Genomic DNA, 24,386 nt, shown 5'->3' on the forward strand with positions numbered 1-24,386 from the left:
CAAGGGCGCCCCAGGGTAGGTAATGGGGCCATGCATAGTTGAGATTTACCGTATTGTCATAAGAGAAGTTCAGTATCAATTAGAAGTGAAGTTCAGTATCAATTAGAAGTGAAGTTCAGTATCAATTAATTAGAAGTGAAGTTTAGTATCAATTGTGTGTAAGTTTCAAGGTTCTATAGTGCTTATAGTGTAGGAGGAGATATATATAGTGGCCAGGACGGACGGACGGACAGACAGATGGACAGACGGCGGAGATAACCACAATATCCCCACGCTTTTCAAAAAGCGTGGGGATAATTAGTGATTTAGCAGAGCTAGCAATTATTTTACTGTATTGATAGATCATAAATCGAATTCATAACGATTTTATTTTTCTTAATAATTTAAGTTTCGGTTTCGAAATAACAGATCTTCGTGTACATCGGTCATGAATTAAATGACTTTTAAAATATACTATATATACGACTTGAGCAAAATTACATCTTTAAGATAACAGAACATGTTTATTATCCATTAACGCATTTAAAGTAGTAAATTAAATCCTTTTGTCCGTAAACTCGTTCATTTCATAATGATTATTCTAAATATAAACATTACGAGCTGTTTACTTTTTAATATCTAATTTAAACTCGCTTGTATGTGAAGTTGTCGTGGCCGAGTGGTTAAGGCGATAGACTAGAAATCTATTGGGATCTTCCCGCGCAGGTTCGAATCCTGCCGACAACGCAAATTTTTTGCAACGCGTTTTATTTCTTTGCTAACGATTTTGATTTTATATAGCATAGTGTTGTTAAATAAGTAGTCCGGTTTTCCAGCAATGACACAGAAATTGTAATTACTGCTCGTATAAACCAAGCTTATGAACAAAAGGTGATGTATTTAAATGCACATAGCAATGACTTTTCATTATTCCATATAATATTTAATTTAATCAGTTAATTGATAACAAGGCTACATTAACAGTGAAACAAAGGCAAACAATTTAATATAATTATAAGCGAAGATTTTAAACATGAAAACATATATATTTTAATCAATAATTGTGTACTTTAAATTAGATAACCAATTTAACTTTAATGAAGTTGTACTTTGTGGTGGTGGTGGTGGTGGTGGCGGCGATGAATATGACCGTGACCGTGACGACGATGATGATGATAATGAATTTATAGAGGATAATGGATAATGATAAATTGTCTCCGATGTTGATAATTGACATGATTATGGTTATATTATGACGGTAATTGTGAATATAACGTTAAGGCTGAAGACAATTAAGATGGTGATGATAAATGTGATGATTATGATTGATGATGAACAATGACCGTTTTGATGATGATGATGATGATGATGATGATGATGATGATGATGATGATGATGATGATGATGATGATGATGATGATGATGATGATGATGATGATGATGATGTATGATGTTGATGATGATGATAATGATGATGATGATGATTATAATGATGATGATGATGATGATGATGATGATGATGATGATGATGATGATGATGATGATGATGATGATGATGATGATGATGATGATGATGATGATGATGATGATGATGATGATGATGATGATATACTAGTATATTTAAATCCATAATTGTGTACTTTAAGTCTTTAACCAATTAAAATTGTATTGCAAAAAGAGGTTATAAAATGCCGTAGGGTAACTTCCCAAATTTTAGGGTAGGGGTGTCCCGCTGAGACTTCCGAAATGTGACCAATTTTAATACCGGAATTCTGATAAAGTAGACCCATTTTGATACAAGATTTTTGGAAAAAGCATACCCATTTGTATACGATAACATTGAGAAAGTGGACCCATTTCAATACAAGAAGTTTGATAAACTGGACCCATTTAAATACTAGAATTTGATAAAATGGACACATTTCATACTAGAATTTTAATCTCTTTCATATCAAAACAGTATACTTATGGAATTTGCTATTATATCTTTCCCGCCACTGAAATTTACTTTTTGATACCCATTTATATGCAAGAATGAAATTTATCATACCCATTTTGATACTGATACTTTCAAATCTATATGCATGTATATACAAGCAAACTTCTGATTGTAATACCCATATCTATACTTAGATGCTCAAAACCATACCCATATCTATAATTTTAGTCGAAAAACACACCCCATAAAATCGGCACACCCCTATATACCCGTATATAGGAAGTTACCCCCCCCCCCCCCGGGTATAAAATATTAAGTACAAGGAATTTACAATAACGATTTAGTAGGTTTTATTATGAATACTTCTAAATGTAACGTGTAACATTTAGATTTACATGACGAACAATATCAGAAATTCCAACATGGACACGAGACAGATTGATTTATAGACGGAGTTGTCGTGGCCGAGTGGTTAAGGCGGTAGACTAGAAATCTATTGAGATCTTTCCGCGCAGGTTCGAATCCTGCCGACAACGCATAGTAACATAAAACAGCAGGTTGATATTCCAGTAAAAACGCCGTGTGTTGGCATAAGTGGCAGCACAAACATACATCGAACTTCTTAACTCAGGGATGTACATGTGCAGCTAGAAAACATTGACCTGGCAAAAGTTATGATCGTTTAGCACGATTTTACAACGCAATAACTGTTTATTTAATGAGGAACGATTCAATCGGTTAAAATCAATTCTAGTACAGAATGAAATGTATTGATCGGATATGTTTATCCACGAATAAAGCCCAGTGTCAGGTTAACATTTGCGAGCATTACTAGAAAAACATGCATTAAGTCGTACCTGTTCATTAGTTCGACTATTGTGACTAAGAGGTTGTCATATTGTCCGACTCATCCAGGTACGCATTCGTTAAACAAGTTTAAAAATTATTCTAGTTGCTCGTGCTCGTTTGCATTAACTAATTGTTGTCGTGGCCGAGTGGTTAAGGCGATAGACTAGAAATCTATTGGGATCTTCCCGCGCAGGTTCGAATCCTGCCGACAACGCATACTTTTTACAACAGCGTTATATAGTTTTTCTGTTATACTAGTATTTGACGACATGTTCATCGTAATTGTTAATTCCGGTATTCCAGCAAAAACAGAGAAAATTAAACAACTTGTAATAACGAAGCGTATGACCCAAAGTTGATACGAGCTGTATTTAAATGCATAGAGCAATTAGTTTTCTAGGTTTCGTTATCCCATATCAATAATAGTCATTATATCACGTTTCAAAATTCCATTGGATTTTTACCCTTGGCGGTTCGAATCAAGCCGATAAAGCACATTTTCTATGCTGGATTGAGGTATTTTGTGAACACTTTGCGAAACTCATGCTTTCTAGAAATATCATCCAATCTTAATCGATTTTCATTTAAATTTAAGATTTGTAAATATAAAACATACATAAACCGTTTACCGTGCTTGCTGGGCAGTAACATTAAAAAGTTTTTTTTAATAAACGATAATTTAGTCAAGTTTAATATATACACCATGTATTATAAATAAATACGTGCGAATGTCATGCTTTGAGAAAGTACAAAAGCTAGGAAAAGTAATAGCAAATAAACATGTCATCTTAGTTGTTTAAACTTGAAATATTTATTGCTATGAGCATGCATTAAACAACTAATAAAGCTCAAAACTAAGTCCCGACGGACTAAAAATCTAGCCCTTCACGTCCAATCAAAAGGTCCTTATTGTCCGTTTCGTACGGTCTTAAGGCCCGTGTCGTGCGGTCCATAGGCCCGTATCGTCTATGGGTCCATCCTGTCCGGTTCATATGTCCATCTTGTCCTGTCCATATCGTCCAGTTCATAGGTCAGTATCGTACGGTACAAAGGCCCGTATCGTCCGGTTCATATCGAATGCAGGGTGCAGGATCACGTGACTTTGTGGGGTTCACAATTAAACGTTAATGGATGTAAACACACTCTCTTAAGAATTTCAACTCATGCATAAAATACGGTTTTATGCTGTTTATGGCTATGTGAAATACATCAGAATTACTTTATATAACAAGACTATTGTCAAGCAATATGGTCCCCTACCGATGAAACTCCACCAGTCAGAATTTAAAAAAAATATTTGTTGCCATATTAACCAGAATTTTTGACATAGGAACAAAATGAAATGACGTGCATATCCTCCATATTGCCATCTATCTATGTTTAAAGTTTCATGAAAAAATATGAAGAACTTTTAAAATATCGCAGGATCCAGAAAAGTGTGACAGACTGACTGACTGACGGACACACAGAGAGCAAACCATAAGTCCCCTCCGGTTTCACCGGTAGGGGATAAAAAGCCCGTGTTCTTGGCCGAAAATTCGATATGTACAACATTCATGTTCACGTTTATGCTGCACGCAACGTTAAATTATGGCACCAATTTCAAACTTATACAAGGATTTATTCTTAAATCTTGAGATATCTCGGTACAAAAACTGTCTTTTATGCACTGACGATTTTTGAAAATGTAGTTCAATAACTTGAGATATTTGTAAAAAGTTTTTGCCGGTGTGTTTACATTATGCAGGGACCTATACAAACAAAATATAAGACTATTTATTTGTATAGGTCCCTGCATTATGTCAAGCTCGTGTGTAAACCCCGTTGATCCTGCAACCTGTTATGGTTCATAGGTCCCTATATGATCCGGTTGATATGCCCGTATCGTCCAGTCCATAGATCCGTATTGCACGGTACATAGGTCCGTATCATCTGGTCCACATTAATAGATCTATGGTCCATAAACGTTTCCTTCAGGCAAGGCAAAAGAGCTTGAACATCCATTTTTCTCTTATATTTATTTCATTAAAATATTCTAAAATACAACAAAATTAACAAAAATTTACAAAAACGAAAGAAAAGTATAAAACTATCACTATTATGCCACAATTTAAAAATAAAGAATTGTCAATGCTTGTTACTCATTTATTCATAATCTATAATTTTGTTAGTATTTTTAAACAAGGCAAAACAAAAAATATGCATATAAAACGATTTATCCATTCTCAACGATGATGCGCTATTTCAAGGTATAGGTGAATTGATAAGTCACTGGAACGGAACGGCGTGGCAATAAGCGTATGCCCACTGTGTTGAAAAAACACATTGGAAATGATACTTTATAAGTGAATGATAATAGGATGAACATTATTTTTTGTCTAACATATGAACATAATTAACAATATATACCGCATTTTCAATGCTCAACATATATGTTTGTTTCATATATAATAACACTGAACAAAACAACAATAAAATAAAGAGGAATACAATAAAATAACAATAACCTAAACTTTTAATATTTTTAGGCAAATATAATAAGGACACAATCTGTTTGTAAAACAGGATGTCCAGTTGAAGCTTTTTTGTAGATGCCATTCTTGTGTTTTTTAAGCTGCTATTAGTCTTTAAATTTACGCGCGACAGACGGACCCAGCAAGTGTGATATGTCCACATCAGATTCATCTTTGAACGCGCATGAAAGATTTGAGCAGGATTTTGATGCAGGAACTGTGGTCCAATCATCCTGTTGCTGAACGTCGTGTAAGGATTTTGATGGTTTAATGTTTGCCGTCCCTTCTGCATCGCTCAGGTTGGACTGCACTGATGGCACTGGCGACAGGCACGCCTTCTTGAGTCTAGCAAACAGCCCCCACTCACTGTCAGACCTTGCTGGAGAAGAACTTACCTCTGCAATTGTTCAATGAATATTTAGAAATTTATTAAACATTAACATAACATACCTTTACCTGTATATAAAGTTAAATTGATTGCAAGACCAAGAGACAGAAAAACATACCTAAATACAGATAATATGTGCCCTTAGTTGAGGGTATAATGACAGTTACAGCTGATGGTCAATAGAATTGTGAAAAACAAGCATATTAATTAATGCATGTTCTCGGGTATAATAATAAGCTTTTAACAAACTAAAACAAGTATTAACCAAAGTACAAACGAATGTTGTCTGCAAAGTCTTATTTAAATAACAAATAATATAAAGTATAAATACACCAATGATTATTATGTTTGGTTTATTCCTTCACAGTTATTAATCCAACAAAAACAAGACAATCATTTTTCACCACAGGTGAGTAATAATATTTTGACAAAAAATACACAACACTTAAAAATCTGAAAAATGAGATACTTTGAAAGATACGATACTATACCCTCCCTTGACTATTCATTTTATAGTGCATTGTATGTTTCCAGGCAAGAAGTTTTATGACCAAATTTGACTGAAAAGTATGTGACCTTTAGCTTTAACCCTTTCAATGCGGGAATCGGATTTTGAAGACCTTTGCAAACAGTTTGGATCCAGATGAGATGCCACAGAACGTGGCGTCTCATCAGGATCCAAACTGTTTGCTATTCTGATAGTATTCTTTGAAAAAAAATCGAAAAAAATTATAATTTGAGAAATTCAGCAGACGACATTTTAGGAGACGACAAATTTCCCAGCATGCAAAGAGTTAAGGTGAGAAAAGAAACGTTACAGCAACATGTTGCCATATGATATTTTACATTTGTGCCAAATTGTTTAAAAATCGAGTATATATATCAAGTTATGGCTTAAACAAGAATATCTTACTATATATTTAAATAATAATATTTTAAGCCTAATTCGACCTTTACCTTTCAGAATTTACCTCAACCTTTGAGGTAAGGAGAGGTAAGGAGATGGATGTTACACATAACATGTCCTAGGATGGTTTTCATTTGTGCCAAGTCATTTAATACCCATTTATAAATGCCAAATTATGGCTGAGACTTGAATTGTTACAATCCCCCATTTACCAATATTTACTAGTAGGAAAATTAACACAGAAGCAAACAAAAAAGGCAAAGCCACAAGACAACACCTACAGTAGACCTGGTTTCTTGTAGCTTTCTGCCTCAGCACAGCTGATTAGACCTCTTTCCTTCAGGTTCAAAATTGAGTCCGCTATTATCTGCCCCGTGGACCTTTGGTAACCTCCACTAGTTACCATGACGATGGGAATTTTGCGCTTTATTGCATGTTCAAAAACAATCTCGTCCCTCTTTAGAATTCCCTGTGGACATAAATACAAAGATCAACAGGTTATATCCTGTGGACATAAATACCAAGATCAACAGGTTATATCCTGTGGACATAAATACCAAGATCAACAGGTTATATCCTGTGGACATAAATACCAAGACCAACAGGTTATATCCTGTGGACATAAATACCAAGATCAACAGGTTATATCCTGTGGACATAAATACCAAGATCAACAGGTTATATCCTGTGGACATAAATACCAAGATCAACAGGTTATCTCCTTAAAGATGCTCGAAGGCATGCACTAGTATTCACGTATATAGTATAATAGCTGACACAATAAGTTGATAAGTTGCTTTAAGAAAAATGACTTTTCACTGAATTTGAAGATTGTTTTAGTATTGTTCTTTATTTTTACATCTATTGTAAATTTAGCAATGCATCTCTAAGAACACCAATATTATATTAATATATGGCTTTACACTAGTTTCAATCTGAAAAACTTGAACTGGTATTTATGAATGCAATGTTTTACTATCTTAAGACAGTAAAGTAGTGAACTTGTTCACTTCTTGGCAGTCTTTAGGAAGTTTTTCCATAGGGACAAATTACATATTCTACCAATGACACGTTCTCGGCACTATATTTAGTACTGCAATCAATCGCCAAATTACCCGGTCTTAAAATAAGCTGATAAAAATGTGTGATAGTATACAAGTTTAAAAAAACAAAAAAGAGTGCTGTTATTTAATCAATACACACAGTGTATCAATCCGAAGCCCTCATGGAAACAAGAACATGAACCCCACACAATTCTTTTTTATGAGTAGCGCTCTGTAAAAAGGGGGTTTTATGCATGTGCATAAAGTGTTGTCCCAGATAAACCTGCGCAGTCTGCACGGGTTAATCAGGGACAACTCTTTCAGCTTTTATTGTATTTTAAATTTAAAGAAAGACTGTTCTTGATAAAAAATCAAGTTAAGGCAGAAAGTGTGGTCCCTGATTAGTCTGTGCTGATTGAACAGGCAAATCTGAGACAACACTGAACACACTTGCATTTAAACCCCTTTTCGCAGAGCAAGGCTCAAATCTACCACACTACTCTACCTTGGCTGAAATGTTCAGGTGGCCGAGGGGATCCCCCTCCAAGATGTCTGTACCAGCGTTGTACACAATCACATCTGGGGTGAACTCTGACAGGGCTTCAGTAAGGTTGCTGTCAAACAGACAAGGGCTATTTTAGTTTAACAATTAGATGTATTTTAAAACCAAGTAGTTAATCTTATCCAGGGCAAAATGGTGTCTAAAGGTTTCTGTGAAAAGCCAAGCGGGTTCATAACAGATGCAGACTTGTGCACTAAAATTTGGCTGCTATGGCAGATATGCCAAATACATAAAAAGTTTGAGGTTGAATTTTCTTTTAGTTTTAAAGACATGCTCCAAACAAAATTTAAATGTATCAGCATTTAGACCACCTTCCAGATTCAGAAGCCTGCGTGGTGTAGTCCCTTGAGAGGTCCCAGGTTCCAGACCCAATGCAGGCACATTTGTTATTTTATCTCTTTCCTTGTTTTTGTCATTATTTTAAATTATTCCAAATATTTGGGTTTGGTTAGTAAATTCATATAGTGAGGTATTGTTTTATGCATAAATCCGGAAACTAGTCTGTTTGATTATACAGGAACACTCCTCAACCCATACGAGATCAGGCAGTGGGGGGAGGGTATATCTTAACTGGTCTATGGGTCTAAAATAGACCTTTATAAGATAATTGAGACCTTACTCACTCTGCTACCAATTTCAAGTAATCTTCATCTTCTGTAAAACTTTGCAATTCAACTTTCTTCTTTATAGCTTCTGTAAAAGAAAATCAATGGCATAGCAATAAGGTAACATATACATGTAAACATAACAGCCGTTTCCAATTTAAATTTAAATTTATATATTCCATATGCAAAACATTCTTCCTTCATGTTTTAATGAAAATAAAAATGCTTTTTTAAATGCTTTTATTTAAGAAATGGTTAATAATGTTTGAAGAAATAGTAACAATCAGTGCCTACCGGTACTTGCATAATTGTAGCTAACAAGTCAGCTAAAATTCATTTCATAATTTATACACACAAAGTAGAACAAGCATAATGATAGGTTTACTATTTGTTTGATGATTTGTTTTAACCTACTTTTTGCGTAGCCATCATGCGGATAGATGCCCCTATTATAGACGTCCATGATATACACCCTGTCATCGTCCATGAAGTCTCTCTCATGCCCATTGCCCTGAAAATACAATGATGAACTACAGGAATAAATCCACAAACCTGGGTGCCTTAAAAAGTTAAATAGAAAAATAAATCTTGAAATATGGAACATTTATTACAAGATTGGGGTTCATTCTAATAACATATTTATAGCTTTTGTTTTTGATGTAAGTACTTATTCAGCATGCACATGGATTGAAGGTAACCTGACTTATCTGAGAAATGTGTTATCCTTGTGTAATTGATATTGTCATAAAAAAGAATCAGTAAACATTTTAAATGAATAAAAGTTTTTTTTGGACAACAACCTGCATTTTGTCACAAAATATATTAAAGAATAAACAACAACAATAACTTAAATATTGTAAAATCCAAAATAATTAAATAAATCAGTGTAAAGTGAAATTGTTCTCTAATGAAAATCTTAATATACATTTGTGTCGTGCTCTGTGAAAAGGGGGTTTATTGCATGTGGGTAAAGTATTGTCCCATATTAGCCTGTGCACAGGCTAATCAGAGATGACACTGTCCACTTAAACTGGATTTTTGCAAAGAAGAGACTTTCTTTAGACGAAAACTACCATTCAAGCAGAAAGTGTCGCCCCAATAAACCCTTGCAGACTGCACCGGCTAATCTGTGACAACACTTTACGCACATGAATTAATCCGCTTTTCACAGAGCGAGGCTCCTTTATTTTTAGAGCTTTTTCAGTTGAGAGCCCTGGACCCACCTGATGTGCATCAAGATCGACTATCATGGCCCGCTTGACATTGGGACAGTGTGAGAACAGGAACTTCACAGCGAGTGTGATATCAGCGTAGGCGCAGAAACCCCCGCCCCTATCTGAGGAACAGTGGTGGAACCCACCCCCGATGTTGATGCCCCACCCTCGCTCCATTGCAAGCTTACTGGCCTGAAAGGAAGAGTTTACACCAAAATAGTAAAGACTTAAGTCACATGCACACAAATGTTAATTTTTCAAAATGCAAATGACAGGCAATTTGAAGAAAATACTTAAACAAATCTATGTTTAAAGTGTAAGTGATAACCGGAGATGTGCTATATGTCAATTAAATACGTTTCTACAGTAAAAGCATGCAGCTACAGTCACTTTTTCAAAAGGGATGTAAATAACAGTCAATGTCATGTCACAATCAATATCTGTTAATGAAATTTCACAGAAATAACATATCAGATACATGTACTATGATTTTTGTTTACATGGTCATCATTTAAATCTGTTGCAATTTACAAACAAGATGCCTATTGGCAACATGACAAGCTGGTAATAAATTGCTAAACTCATAATGCAGTTATTAAGCTCTGGACAGCGGAATTGTGCTATCAGAAGCAAGCATGCATATACAGTCAATCTTGTATTAAGAGACCACTCAAGGGAGTAATCAAAAGTGGTCTCTTAATAAAATGGTCTTTAAATAAAAAAAGGCCATTCTGGAAGAATGCTTACCCTCAATTTTAATCTATATGAATGATAATCTCTTTTGTCAACAATGATTTTAACTTTTATAATAAAATGAATATAAACACAATACATAAACAATATTTTACTTATAATGTGTTTTATTTTTTTCATTTATTATAAATTATCATTTATTATAAATGAATTGTGTGTACATATTTATTTGCAAAAACAACATAGACAAGGAAATATTTTTCGCGTTTTTTTTCACCTGACATTTTATTTTCCACGTATTCAAGCACCTAGGCTTTACGTTCTGAATTTGAGTTTTACAGACTCCAAACTCATCTGCGATTTTACGTCCAAAACCCAAATTTTCTCGTTCAACGTTTACACTTTTCGTTTTGACATTTTAATTTCTGCATGTACGCTTAAGGAAATCTGACACGATTATGAGCTGAAAAAAATAAAACACGTCAATTGAAAACAAACAAACAGACCTGATTGGAAAATTTATTAAGTAAATAACAATTTGATTGGCTAACAAATATCTACTAATTAGAATAATTACAAATTGGTAATGTAAGGATTTCGACAGATATTGCCGATTAAAAGTTTATTTTCCGCACTTCTCAAGATTGTTTGTCGCGTACAGTGCATTGTTTCTGCACCTGTTATCTATACTCGAGAAAAATCGGCGTTGTCTCTTAACGTTCCACATAGTAAACTATTTAAGCTGTAGACTGTGCGCAATACGTTTCTCTATTATTCAACTCAATAAATTTATACGCAGTCTACAATAATACCGGTCAGAACCGGTCAACGAGAAAAAGCATAATCATAATGGTTGGTGTGAAAACAAAGCAGAGGTGTAACAGTATGGTTGGTGTGAAAACAAAGCAGAGGTGTAACAGTACATCTTATCGGCTTAGATAAACAATTAACACGGGTTTGTCCCTGAAAGATCAATAGATTAACAACATTTACCTTCTAGTAGTCGCTTAATTCAAGATTCTGACATCAAAATACACAAAAATCAGAAGTCGCTGGTCGCGTAGGACAAAAGTCGTTTAATACAATATCATTATATAGCGAAAAATGTCCGTGGGATTTCAAAATGGTCGCATAAGACAAAGGTCGCTTAATACAAGTGGTCGCATCCACAAGATTGACTGTACACTGATCTGCCTTTGTGAAATCTTTAAAGAGCTGGCCACAAACAGACTCAACAAAAATGCTTAAATAGCAGTTGACCATGATCTTTATAAATACAATTTTACTATGATTACAACATTTAATGGACAGCGGTTGTAAGTATTGTAACACTATGTACCAGAATGGTTCCCCCAGTCTGGTATCGGAAAGGCCGCAGTAATTTCCGCTGGACAATGAAGTTGGGCAGCAATGCTACAGGGGGCACCTCTGCTATGCCCGCTACATTGATGCTCCACTGCAGCAGAATATAACATTTATAGCATTTCAGAGCATTGAGGTACCCATTATGGAAAAGTATCTTGGTGTTTAACCCTTAGCTTCTCAGAAACGCTCATTGAAACATTTGCATGCCCTCTGAAATCAAATTTACGCACCTGAAGACCTTTCTCACTAGATCAAGTTTTAGAGGGTTCATTTCAAACCCTGAGGTACTAATAAGCAGCAAACAGCATGAAACCTTAATAGACTGCAAGTCACTCGCAGGCTGTTGCGGGTTTTATGCTGGTTGCATGTAGCCATTTTCAATTTGCTTCTGATCAGGAAAGGGTTAAGAAAAGGGAATGCTTTTAGTGAATGAATTTAGCTGAAAATGAAAATGCAAGTATTCGTGGAGGGACACTTGAATAGGCAATGAATGCATAAACTGGTATTTACATAGCTGCACTGTAAATATATTGTATAATTTACTAAAGAAAATATTATTAGGGATTCAATACAAGCAAACAAAGCTAAACAAAACAGGTAGCAATCTAAAGACAGATAATATTGACACACATTTACATTTCTAAACACTTAGATGTATTTCTTTTATTTTAAAGCAAAATATAGTGCAGTACATGTAACTGATGCTTTTTTAAATGAGTATGTGCCACAATACAGTATAAAAAGGTGTTTTAAACAATTATAAAACTGGGGACAAATTGATTATGGGGGGGGGGGTAAGTACCACTATGTGCTATGTGCACAGGAAAACACACTCGTCTAGCCAGGAAGTAGGTAAACTAACCACTGCACTGTTCAATGTTTTACTGTTAAAATAGTAAATAAATCCATACATTCACACGGTAAAATTGTATTTGACTTAAGAAAATGTATGACTAAATTCAAAATCTAACTGAACAGAGCAAGATTTCAACATAAATAGTCAACTACAAACAAAAAGACAGCAAATAGCCAAAACAACAATAATGTCACTTTATTGACACAGAATAGTGGGCATTTCCCTACGTCGTTCTTGACCTGAATACAAAGTTATGTACTTTTAAAAGAAACTAAATTTGATAATTTTCAGAATCAAAAGCCCCCCAATATTTTCATGTTAACAATATTATATACTTGGTGAAAATCAACATTAAAAGTTCCAATTTCTGAAGAGTCAGACAGGCTGATTATTGACAAATGAAATTCCAAAAAAAAAATTATACTCTCCCAAATAATATAAATATACTAATGTTTTCTATGTTTGAATTCCTTATTGACCAACAATTTAACTGTGAGTATCACAAGGCAAACATGTCCCACATGCATTTTTTATTGTCTGTATGCCCATGCTTACAAGAAACCAATTAACTGCATATATTCATATTTCAGGAGAATAAACTTTCGCTATCCTAATTCCCCACTGTCTATGAATACAGATTAAGCAAGAGCTGTCACCATAGGATGACTTATGCCCCCTATAAAAGCTTGATAGTAGTTATGAGCTTTTTTCGAAACCTAAACGCACATTTCGAAACCTACATGTAAACGCGGACCCTAAGTTCAAGGTCAAGGTCACAGGGGTCAAAATTTGTGTGCGTATGGAAAGGCCTTGTCCATTTACACATGCATGCCAATTATGAAATTGCTATCTGAAGCGACATAGAAGTTATGAGCATTTTTCGAAACCTAAACGCAAAGTGTGACAGACAGACAGACAGACGGACAGACATTCGGGTGCATAACAATTAAGAAAAGAAGGTTTTCAATAATGTATAAGTGTTTGACATTCGTTCTTGAACTTTTATTCCTGTGTGTTTCTCGATGTTTTATACATGTTATATATTTTTATTTAATAACATTGTGTAAAGACATTTTAAAGTTAGTATCCCCAAGGCAGTATACACTTTGTGCTTAAAAATGAAATTTTACTAAATATCGGTAATCATTAACATTATATCCATATTTTATATAGCCATTTCATTATGCACTCCAGGTTGAATCTACTGGTGCAGCAACACACAACAGGAAGTCTTCTTCATTAAGGGAATTTAACAATTTCTGTTTGTAAATTCTCATGTACAGTCTGTTGACATTGTAATTTGATTAATGGCTAAGTAAGCCAAGAGGTTGCAAGTGCACCAGTTAATATCCTGCTCTACAAGTTAGGCACATACATGGGATAGGTACACACTACACTTCACTATATAAATGCAAGGTGGAAACTGAATACAATCAAAAGGTACCTCTTTCAAAACAGTTCCCTCCACTATACTTGTAAGCTATGCATGAATGATGAAATGATACATAATAGAGAATTGACATATAAACAAAATGAATAACATGAATATAACATAGCAGTAAAATGTGTGCTTAATTTATGTTACTGCAAGGATCATACCAATTTGACTGTTCATGCAAAAACTAGAGCTTGTCACACAATTTCTAACGAGTTTATGAACAAACAAGTTGATTCAAATTATCAAAAGTTAAAACTGTTTCAAGCTCCTTGCCCATAAGGACTACCAGATTTTGAAATTGACATGTCAAGACCTAATCTACTCACACCAGGAGTAAGAGCAACCACTTATTTCTATCCATGTAATTTTAAGAATGCAATAGCTTATCAGTAGTTTATAACACTAAGATATTCAATAGGCAAATATTCTATTTCTATAAATAATGTGTACCACAATGTTACCTTAAGTGAGTCAATGTATTTCTTGGAATGAACCACAAGCAAATCTTCCTCAGAGGCCTCTATTGGCTTCACTAGTGTGTCGTCCTGCACCATATTCTTTTCTACAGAAAAAGAATAGCTAGTTGAAAAACAACATGAACAAAAAGGCAAATAATGTTTATTTTGTATGCTAATTGTGTCTTCAGCTGTTTTCAACGGTATTTTATTCATTTCATGGCCAGCCATTAGCAAACTGGCACTGTTACTGGAAAGCTGGCTTAACAGTACTGAGCACACACACTTGTGCCTGTAACTGACAACTGCCCTACTGAGCACACACACTTGTGCCTGTAACTGACACCTGCCCTACTTAAATCAACAGTAAGGAGAGCATGGCTGTAGGAAGGATTTCATGACCAATGCCCAGGCTGGGCTGGGGATTTAACACGCAATCCTAGGATTCATAGTCCAGCTGTCTACAGGGTTGGCACCAATCGACCGCCCCCGGTTTTAACCGGCGGTTTTTACCGGTTAAAACCGCCCCGGTCAATACTCCCGATGTGGTCATTACTGGTCAATACTGGTCAATTGAACTTTACCCCCAATTTTAATTTATATTCCATGCCTAATTAAACAATATTGATAATATAAATTAAACAGACATGTTGCAAATAATGTCTTAAGCTATTAATACCCACTATTTTATACCTGTTCATGCAATTTGTAGGCCAATCTCTCAAAATTTTGCAAATAAGTCAAAGTTGGTCAATTGGATTTTTCTGGTCGATTGAACTTTTTTTCAATTCTAATGAATTATGATGCTCAGATAATTCTGTGCTTGATTCAACAAGAACCTGTAAATTACTGTGTATGCGTTGTTCCTCATACCCCACTGTCCCCACAGTCTTCTAACAGTCTTCCCACCTATACAGGTTGGGGCACCCAAAACTGATAATAGGGCCTTAAATGGCACCTTTTTGACACAATCCTTACTTGTCATGTATTCTTGCATTGATTTCTTTAAATACTTTTTAAACAAAATAGTGTAAAAAACTTTTTTTATTGATATAAGAATATAAAAGTATAATAAGAAATAATTATTAAAAGAAAAAAATAATTGAAAAGAAGAGTAGACCCACAATTGGAAAACATAATTTGTTGGCAAAATCAAGAACTTTGATTGTTTATTCATTTGAATACCAATTGAACTTTTTAATATGAAAAGGAAAAAAACCCTCTTAATACAGAAAGGAAACAAGTTAGAAGTAACTATTAAATTAATAGTAAGTACAATGTAATCTTCTTTTGTGTGAGTGATATGAAATAGCCGAAGGGCAGATTTGCTTAATTGTCAATATCAGAGACATAACACTGCATGCATTTTATTACCAACTAAGAGGCCAGATTTATAACCCTAGAATACACAAGAGTTCTGTTTGTCCATCTGCTTATCAAATAGATATATCAATAGATAAGTGAAATGCAATGGTAGCTACAATAGTACTTTAGTAACAGATGTGATACACTGAGATAAAGATATTGCCTTAGTCCTTATGTATTTGAGGCTGTTTCCGTAAATAATAAAGAAGTAACTTTTTACAGCTTTAAAGATTTTTTTTACAAAAAATAACTCAGCAAAAAGTTTATCAATTACAGAATAATTATTGATTTAATATAAAATGGCTCCTTTGTAATGTTTAAATGCTACAATTTTCAATCGACCAGTATTGACCAGTAAAGACCAGTAATGACCAGTATTGACCGGTTTTAACCGGGTATTGACCGCCGGCCCGGTCAATACTCAATTGACCGGTCAATATGCCAACCCTGGCTGTCTACCAAGCTAACCAGACGGATCATATAATAATAATAGATAATAATAATTGTACATAAATATAGTAAACAACAACTAAAATAGTGCATAAATATACATATTGATCGTTTCAACCATACTGAACACAAGAAAGCGCTATTAATACTTATAAATCTAAGATTGAACAGGTAACAATTTTAAGCAAGCCCCAACCTTTAAGTATGTTCACCACTCGTCCCCATTTCCCTGAATCGAACGGATGCAGCCTCTCCAGGCCCAGGAATCCAATGTTGTACTCAGGCGTGTATACAATTGGCCACTGGGTAGGCTTCACGTCTACATACAGACGATGTGTGGGCTTGGAGACCTTGGTAGAAATAGCCGCTGATACGCCAGTAGAGTCATCATTTCTGAAAAACAACAAAAGGATGAAGTTAAATCAGTTTGAAAATTCTTTGAAATGGACGTACTGTTTTTTCAACATCATTTTAAATTTGACAAACAAGATGCGTTTATGAAACACAATGTCTCCCTATATGACATTTGACCTTGAAGGATGACCTTGACCCTTCACCACTCAAAATGTGCAGCTCCATGAGATACACATGCATTTCAAATATAAAATTGCTAGCTTCAATATTGCAGAAGTGACATTACATGAGCAATTTTGACCCATATATTTGACCTTGAAGGATGACCTTGACCTTGACCTTTCACCACTCAAAATGTGCAGCTCCATGAGATACACATGCATGCCAAATATCAAGTTGCTATCTTCAATATTGCAAAAGTATTCATAAAATAAGCGATTTGGGCCACATATATTTGACCTCTGACCTTGAAGGATGACCTTGACCTTTCACCACTCAAATTGTGCAGCTCCATGAGATACACATGCATGCCAAATATCAAGTTGCTATCTTCAATATTTCAAAAGTATTCATAAAATAAGCGATTTGGGCCACATATATTTGACCTCTGACCTTGAAGGATGACCTTGACCTTTCACCACTCAAAATGTGCAGCTCCATGAGATACACATGCATGCCAAATATCAAGTTGCTATCTTCAATATTGCAAAAGTATTCATAAAATGAGCGATTTTGGCCACATATATTTGACCTCTGACCTTGAAGGATGACCTTGACCTTGACCTTTCACCACTCAAAATGTGCAGCTCCATGAGATACACATGCATGCCAAATATCAAGTTGCTATATTCAATATAGCAAAAGTTATTGCAAAATGTTAAAGTAGGCGCAAACCAACCAACCAACCAACAGACCAACCAACAGACAGGGCAAAAACAATATGTCCCCCACTACTATAGTGGGGGACATAAAAATGGGTCGTTAAGATGGGAAGGAATTAAGATAAATTACAGTTTTTCCATTTTCCATTTTTAGTCCAATATTCAGCCATGGTCCAAATCTAAACAAGGGCTGTTTGTAAAACATGCATGCCCCCCATATGGGCTGTCAATTGTAGTGGCAGCCATTGTGTGAATACATTTTTGGGCACTGTGACCTTGACCTTTGACCTAGTGACCTGAAAATCAATAGGTGTCATCTGCCAGTCATGATCAATGTACCTATGAAGTTTCATGATCCTAGGCGTAAGCTTTTTTGAGGTATCATCCGGAAACCATTTTACTGTGTCAAGTCACTGTGACCTTGACGTTTGACCTGAAAGTCAATAGGGGTCATCTGTGAGTCATGATCAATGTACCTATGAAGTTTCATGATCCTAGGCGTAAGAGTTCTTGAGTCATCATCCAGAAACCATTTTTCTAAGTTGAGTCACCGTGACCTTGACCTTTAACCTAGTGACCTGAAAATCAATAGGGGTCATCTGCGAGTCATGATCAATGTACCTACAGTGTATGAAGTTTTATGATCCTATGCATAAGCGTTCTTGAGTTATCATTCAGAAACCATTTTACTATTTCGGGTCACCGTGACCTTGACCTTTGACCTAGTGACCTGAAAATCAATAGGAGTCATCTGCGAGTCATGATCAATGTACTTATGAAGTTTCATGATCCTAGGCATAAGCGTTCTTGAGTTATCATCCGAAAACCATTTTACTATTTCCGGTCACCGTGACCTTGACCTTTGACCTAGTGCCCTGAAAATCAATAGGGGTCATCTGCGAGTCATGATCAATGTACCTATGAAGTTTCATGATCCTAGGCATAAGCGTTCTTGAGTTATCATCCAGAAACCATTTTACTATTTCGGGTCACCGTGACCTTGACCTTCGACCTAGTGACCTCAAAATCAATAGGGATCATCTGCGAGTCATGATCAATGTACCTATGAAGTTTCATGATCCTAGGCCTAAGCGTTATCATCCGGAAACCATCTGGTGGACGGACGGACATACAGACGGACCGACATGTGCAAAACAATATACCCCCTCTTCTTCGAAGGGGGGCATAAAAAGTATATGCATGTTTGTTCTCAAAAGTAGGTCAATTATAAGGTCAAAATTAGATCAGGGTATGTGAGTGTATTGAGAGAGTCCATAGATAACATCCATGTAAGGTTCAAAGCTTTGTAGCAAGCTGTATCAATGAGAGAAAAGAACCGTTTTTATGGTTTAACCAAGTCCTTGGACCATCTGACCTAGTCCACTGTTAAAATGAGGTCAGGTGATGTGGTATTATTGAGAGTGTTCAAAGACATCATCCATACCATACCATACCATATTCAGGTATCGAATCTTTCTAGCAAGTGGTTAATATGTATATATATATATATATATATATATATATATATATATAAATATATATATTTGGCAAAAACTGTCATTTAGGTTAACCAAGAACTTGGATCTTCTGATTTTTATATTTATATGTTTACAGGGCTCAACATTAACGGTTGTCCTATTGCCCCTGGCAAGTAAAAGTTGGGTCTGGGCAAGTAACTTTATAATCTAGTTGTCCGCCCAGGCAAGTGCAAAAAAGAACAAAGCATTTAATTTAGACTTTAATTGCTGTAATCATTTTGTTAAATGTGCAAAAATTAAAAAGGTTGTGTGGTGTATCATTTTGATCTTTATTAAAAAATATGAGGTTAACAGTTAATGTGATGTTTCATGTTTGGGCAAATGACTTTATGTTCAGGGCAAGTAGATTTTCTAAGTACTTGCCCGGTAGGGCAAGTTGGTTTTTAGGTTAATGTTGAGCCCTGGTTTAAAGCGTTACACAGAACATGTAATTTTGGGATAACCTTGTATGAACAGAAGAACTAAGGAACAAATGGACAGCTAGGCCAATTGCTTTATGCAAACCACAACAAAGAAAAACTAATTGGGATACTTAACATTATTAATAAAATTCAATCTTATAACACAATTGTTTCAGATGTGTTTCCACCCGCTTCTATAGAATATCAGTGAGATGAAATGACCAACCATTATATTCTATATACATGTAACAAGCAAAGTCGTTAAATTGATATCAATGCCAGGATAAATGTTGTCTATTGAAGGGTGCAGATGAAAGAACTGGGAAATAGCTGTAAAATAACAAAGTGTAGGGTTATTGAATTTGTACAGAACAAAGTCCTTGATTTTTGGAAGTAGATTATAGAACAGACATTTCATACTGATTTGGGCACAGTCATATTTTTTAACTGCTCTGATGTTGCTGCTGGTTTCTAGGCAACAATTAATAAATAAATTACACATTCAGTATTCTCATGTGACATATTGCATGGGCATGCCACTACTTTAAAATTTCAGAGTGACAAAGCTTAAACAGTCTGAGTTTATTCAATAAATATGATTGACAAAAATAAATCCAATCCAGCATTTCTTAAGAAGAAACATTTATTGACCCAAAATAAATAATAAATAATCGTTACTGAAGTGAAAAGTTTCATTAAATGTCGGATGAACATATGATTTAGCATAAATAATTTATGAATGAAAAAAAAGATTAAACAATCATCAATGCATTTAACATTAATTTAAAACAAAAACAAAACAGCGTTGAGAAAAAGAAAATATTAATATCTAAGTAGGTAAAACTTCCTTAGTTTTTAGCAAAATTTCCAAAACCAGCAGTAATTGTAAAACTTTCTAAGTTTTTAGCAAAATTTACAAAACCAGCAGTAATTAAGTTGAGACTGCCAGTTTTCAAAAGTTAATACAAGCCCTTTTACTGAAAAAAATTAACGGTTGCTAAATATTATTAGACATGTACTTTTCTTAGTTTATTAAAATTTTCTAGCACCATCAATGTAAATTTTTTCATAACTACCTGAACATGTTAAAGGCAACAATCTGCAACGGCAAAAGTCTTCTAATTACTCTGTACATTGTACATGGCTGGGAAATAATCGTCTCAATGTCAGGTTCGCTTAGTTTTTACAACTTCGATATAACCAGCATGGAATGTCAGCATCTATTATTTAGAAAAAAATAATGATAAAAATAATACATCATGGCAACATTGCTAGCTGTCACCTGCCAGCAAAGAACTTTAACATCTTTAGTGTTAACCTGAACTAAAAGAGTTGTTTAGTGATTTTGTTATTTAAGAAAGTATGTACGGTATGTAAGTAATAGTATGCATAAATGTGATTACCAATTTTTCACCAAACTTGATTACTTTGAATAATCTCTTGAGAGAACCAAAATATAAATGTATGCAATATACCTTTTTCAAATCTGATGGGCTTAGAAAGAAAAAAAAAAATTCTGGACTTTTCTTTTAGTGTGCACTTATTTTTTTTTTTATTTTTACTATCCAAACTCCAAAGTATCCGTATGACAGCCCCACAGCTGACAGTGTGCATCCTATATACCATACTATCTTTCCTATAAGGTGGATTAACTATATGATTGGGTAAAAAAAACTTTGACTCAACATGATAGTATTCTTTGACATCATAAACCTAGAAATAGAACACAAGTGGGAATTCACATCAAACGACTTTCAAAGTCTTGACATCCTTGCTACAGGTTAGTAATGGCTTGCAGATTTTAAGTGGAGTTTTTACGTGGAGATTGATACATGACTTCAAAGAATCAAACTTTCATGTGTAACAGATGATCATGTCATTATCAAAGACTGAGGAAGGCATGTATTGTTTATTCTCCTACACTCATGAAAAAAAAACACTTCAGAAATGCAAGCCAGTCAATGTTTTACAATTTGTAGAAGTTTTAATAAATGTAGTTTAGTAATGTAGCAGGGTTCAGTATAAGGAGAACTTATACTGCCTTTGCTATATGAGTTAGCTTTTAAAGTGACGCGGTAGAGTGTCTGCCAGATTCGGATCCGCAAGGTCCCGGGTTCAATCCCATTGGCGCCCAGCTTAAAAACCAATCATATGTGTCACACGTCCCACAGATGTCATGGCAATAGGAAATTCATGGAACAATTTCACAATTGGAGGGGTTGTGTATAGCAGGGTTGGGTATAAGGAGAACTTATACTGCCTTGCCATATGAGCTAGCTTGTATAGCGACGCGGTAGAGTGTCTGATTTGGAACAGGGAGGTCCTGGGTTTGATCCCCATTGTGGTCGGGGTTTTTTCTGGCTGGGTTACATTATAGTTGTATGGAAAATAGTAATAAATCAATGTAACTTATGAACACTTTGTGAACAATACATAAAAGAAGAATTAATTTATAAGAATGTATTGAGTTGTGGCAAATAACAATAGCCAATAGTGACCCGTTTTTGTCGCATTTTTTATCAGCAAAAGGATGGTCACCGTGTCAAAACTTTTTCCTGTAACAACTGACTTATGTGGGAATGTTTGAAACTGAAATCCAATCCGTGTTGACTTTATGCGATCTCTTTAACCGCGACTCATAAAGAACCCACGATTTAACAAGAACCAACCATACACATCGTCACATGCTACAGTACAGGCACCGTGTACTTAAACAAATGCCACTCGCCGCGGTGTTCATCTCACTGTGTTCGCTTACCAATATGAACCCCGCGATGGGTGTTCAGATCAAACGGGGGCCGTTTGCAATAAGGCGAACACCGCGGACCCATGATATCTACCGCAGTGTTCATTGTGTTTGCTAAAAATAAAATAATTGAACATAAACGTATTGCAGATCTACTGATCCTTTTCATTTAAAAGTGTTAATATTGACGACAACAGAAAAGTATCAAATAAATTTCGGCATCTGTTTCTATTTAAAGATTTGATGAAATAAGCGTCCAATCGGGACAAGGGTATTCCAACATGCGTTAATCACTTAATGTGGTGTGCGCGCATCGTGTACAGTTCATGTTCTGTTAAAAATTGTAGCCACAAATAAATACATGTATATGCCCATGATATTTTAGTGTCAAGTTTTTGTCTGACAAAAAGCGCGTGAAAATAGGCGTGGGTGTATTAATTTATACACAAATAACTGTGAAGAGCAGACAACATTGTAAAGCTTTGTAGTGAATTTCCATTTAAGTATCGGGGTATCTCGCAAATGATTTGGAATTGACATTTCCTCTGCATAAATATAAAGGCAAAAATGCTGTGTCATTATCATCTTTTAGTTCGTTCAATATTGCAACAATTATTGAACTGTATCTGATTGCACACAAAGTGCCGTGTACAGTTCATGAATATTCTTTAACAACGACCAATGAACAGCGTCATCTATATTTAGATTTCATTCAACATGTATAAGTCATTTTCTGGAAATCTGGAGAATGTTAAAGCGATTTTTCGAAAATAAACCGTTTTTTTAATTTAATTTGTCCTAATTATTTATGTTTTGTGTTGTCTGTGTACGTTTGTTTGGTTCTCATTTGTTTTCAGCAAATCTTATGAAAATAAATATCATAATTGTAAATGTTTAAAGCAAGTCCCGTTTCCGAGATCATATACAAGAATTACTTCGATATGTTTACTGACATGTACAATCATTGTTTTGACAGACGACACGTGCTTATCTAAAGATTGTGTTTCGTAATACATAGGATATTGGATTTTGGGTGCTTGATTGGGAAATAAAACAAAGACGCAGTCGGACGTTTTCTATAGGCCTTTTGTACTGACCAACATGATAATTAATAGTGCACGTGCTTATTTAACATTTAGGGATAAGAAACACGGGTTCTAGAACCTTTGGAAGAAAGTCATCGCGGTGATCACGGGTGTTCCCGTTAACGATAGCGTGCAATCGCGGCGATTTCGGGTGTCTGCTGAACACCGCGGTCAGTAGTGTGTCAGTCCCCCGCGAAATGTCACCTATCGGGAAAAGTGAACTACGCGGACAGGCGTTTTTGTTTAAGTACACGGTGCCTGTACTGTAATTCAAGTGTTTGATAAAATTATCGCTTAATTCCCAACAAAAAATAAAATAAGTTATTTTAACGGGTAAACACTAAATATTACGTAGGGCCAGTTGTTTTTTTAATAAGTAGCGAGTCGTTATCAAACAATGGGCGAGTCTTACTTTCGTTTTCACAAGGAAAGCTAACGTCAGTAACGAAGACTGATAAACTTCAAGCAAGAGATGACAGTAACTGGCACATGACAAATATTGATTATTTAAGAATTTATCTTAATACTGACGTTTAAATAACTTTTGAAACATTATAATATCACTACAAATAATACTAAAACAGCCTTAAAGATAATAAGACTCACGTAGTTTGGAATTTATCTGATTGTTTACTCGCACTGTCAGCCATCTTTTAATTCGACTAGACACAACGCAATACACAAATAACAACACCATTACAAATAAGCACTGAAGTCACAGGACATGAAGTTCTTCTTCTTCCAATAAACTTCAAGAGTA

General features: G+C 35.0%; 1 protein-coding gene and 3 non-coding genes across 7 annotated transcripts; 3 read left to right on the top strand and 1 right to left on the bottom strand.

Annotated features, from left to right (window-relative positions):
- The first annotated feature begins 644 nt into the window (after positions 1-644).
- On the top strand, positions 645-726 carry Trnas-aga (transfer RNA serine (anticodon AGA)). The gene has a single exon. It is a non-coding gene; the product is annotated as a tRNA-Ser (tRNA).
- A 1,646-nt stretch (positions 727-2,372) lies between these two features.
- On the top strand, positions 2,373-2,454 carry Trnas-aga (transfer RNA serine (anticodon AGA)). The gene has a single exon. It is a non-coding gene; the product is annotated as a tRNA-Ser (tRNA).
- A 445-nt stretch (positions 2,455-2,899) lies between these two features.
- Positions 2,900-2,981, top strand: Trnas-aga (transfer RNA serine (anticodon AGA)). Its single transcript has one exon. It is a non-coding gene; the product is annotated as a tRNA-Ser (tRNA).
- Positions 2,982-4,770: 1,789 nt separating this feature from the next.
- LOC127882464 (histone deacetylase 11-like) lies at positions 4,771-24,386 on the bottom strand. Of its 4 annotated transcripts, none has more exons than XM_052431110.1 (12): positions 24,233-24,386; positions 20,872-21,015; positions 16,818-17,014; positions 14,813-14,913; positions 14,358-14,393; positions 12,032-12,148; positions 10,009-10,191; positions 9,200-9,296; positions 8,804-8,873; positions 8,124-8,232; positions 6,864-7,044; positions 4,771-5,677 (listed from the first exon to the last, which is right to left on the bottom strand). In XM_052431110.1, exons 2-12 carry the CDS (start codon positions 20,928-20,930, stop codon positions 5,388-5,390), a joined length of 1,440 nt encoding a protein of 479 aa, XP_052287070.1. In that variant the 5' UTR covers positions 20,931-21,015; positions 24,233-24,386; the 3' UTR covers positions 4,771-5,387. The 4 variants fall into 4 exon arrangements, with proteins under 4 accessions (XP_052287070.1, XP_052287072.1, XP_052287071.1 ...); XM_052431113.1 differs by having other exon boundaries at positions 5,510-5,677; positions 6,857-7,044; XM_052431112.1 differs by lacking the exon at positions 14,358-14,393.

Source organism: Dreissena polymorpha, chromosome 5, assembly GCF_020536995.1.
Source record: "Dreissena polymorpha isolate Duluth1 chromosome 5, UMN_Dpol_1.0, whole genome shotgun sequence".
NCBI classification, from domain to species: domain Eukaryota; kingdom Metazoa; phylum Mollusca; class Bivalvia; order Myida; family Dreissenidae; genus Dreissena; species Dreissena polymorpha.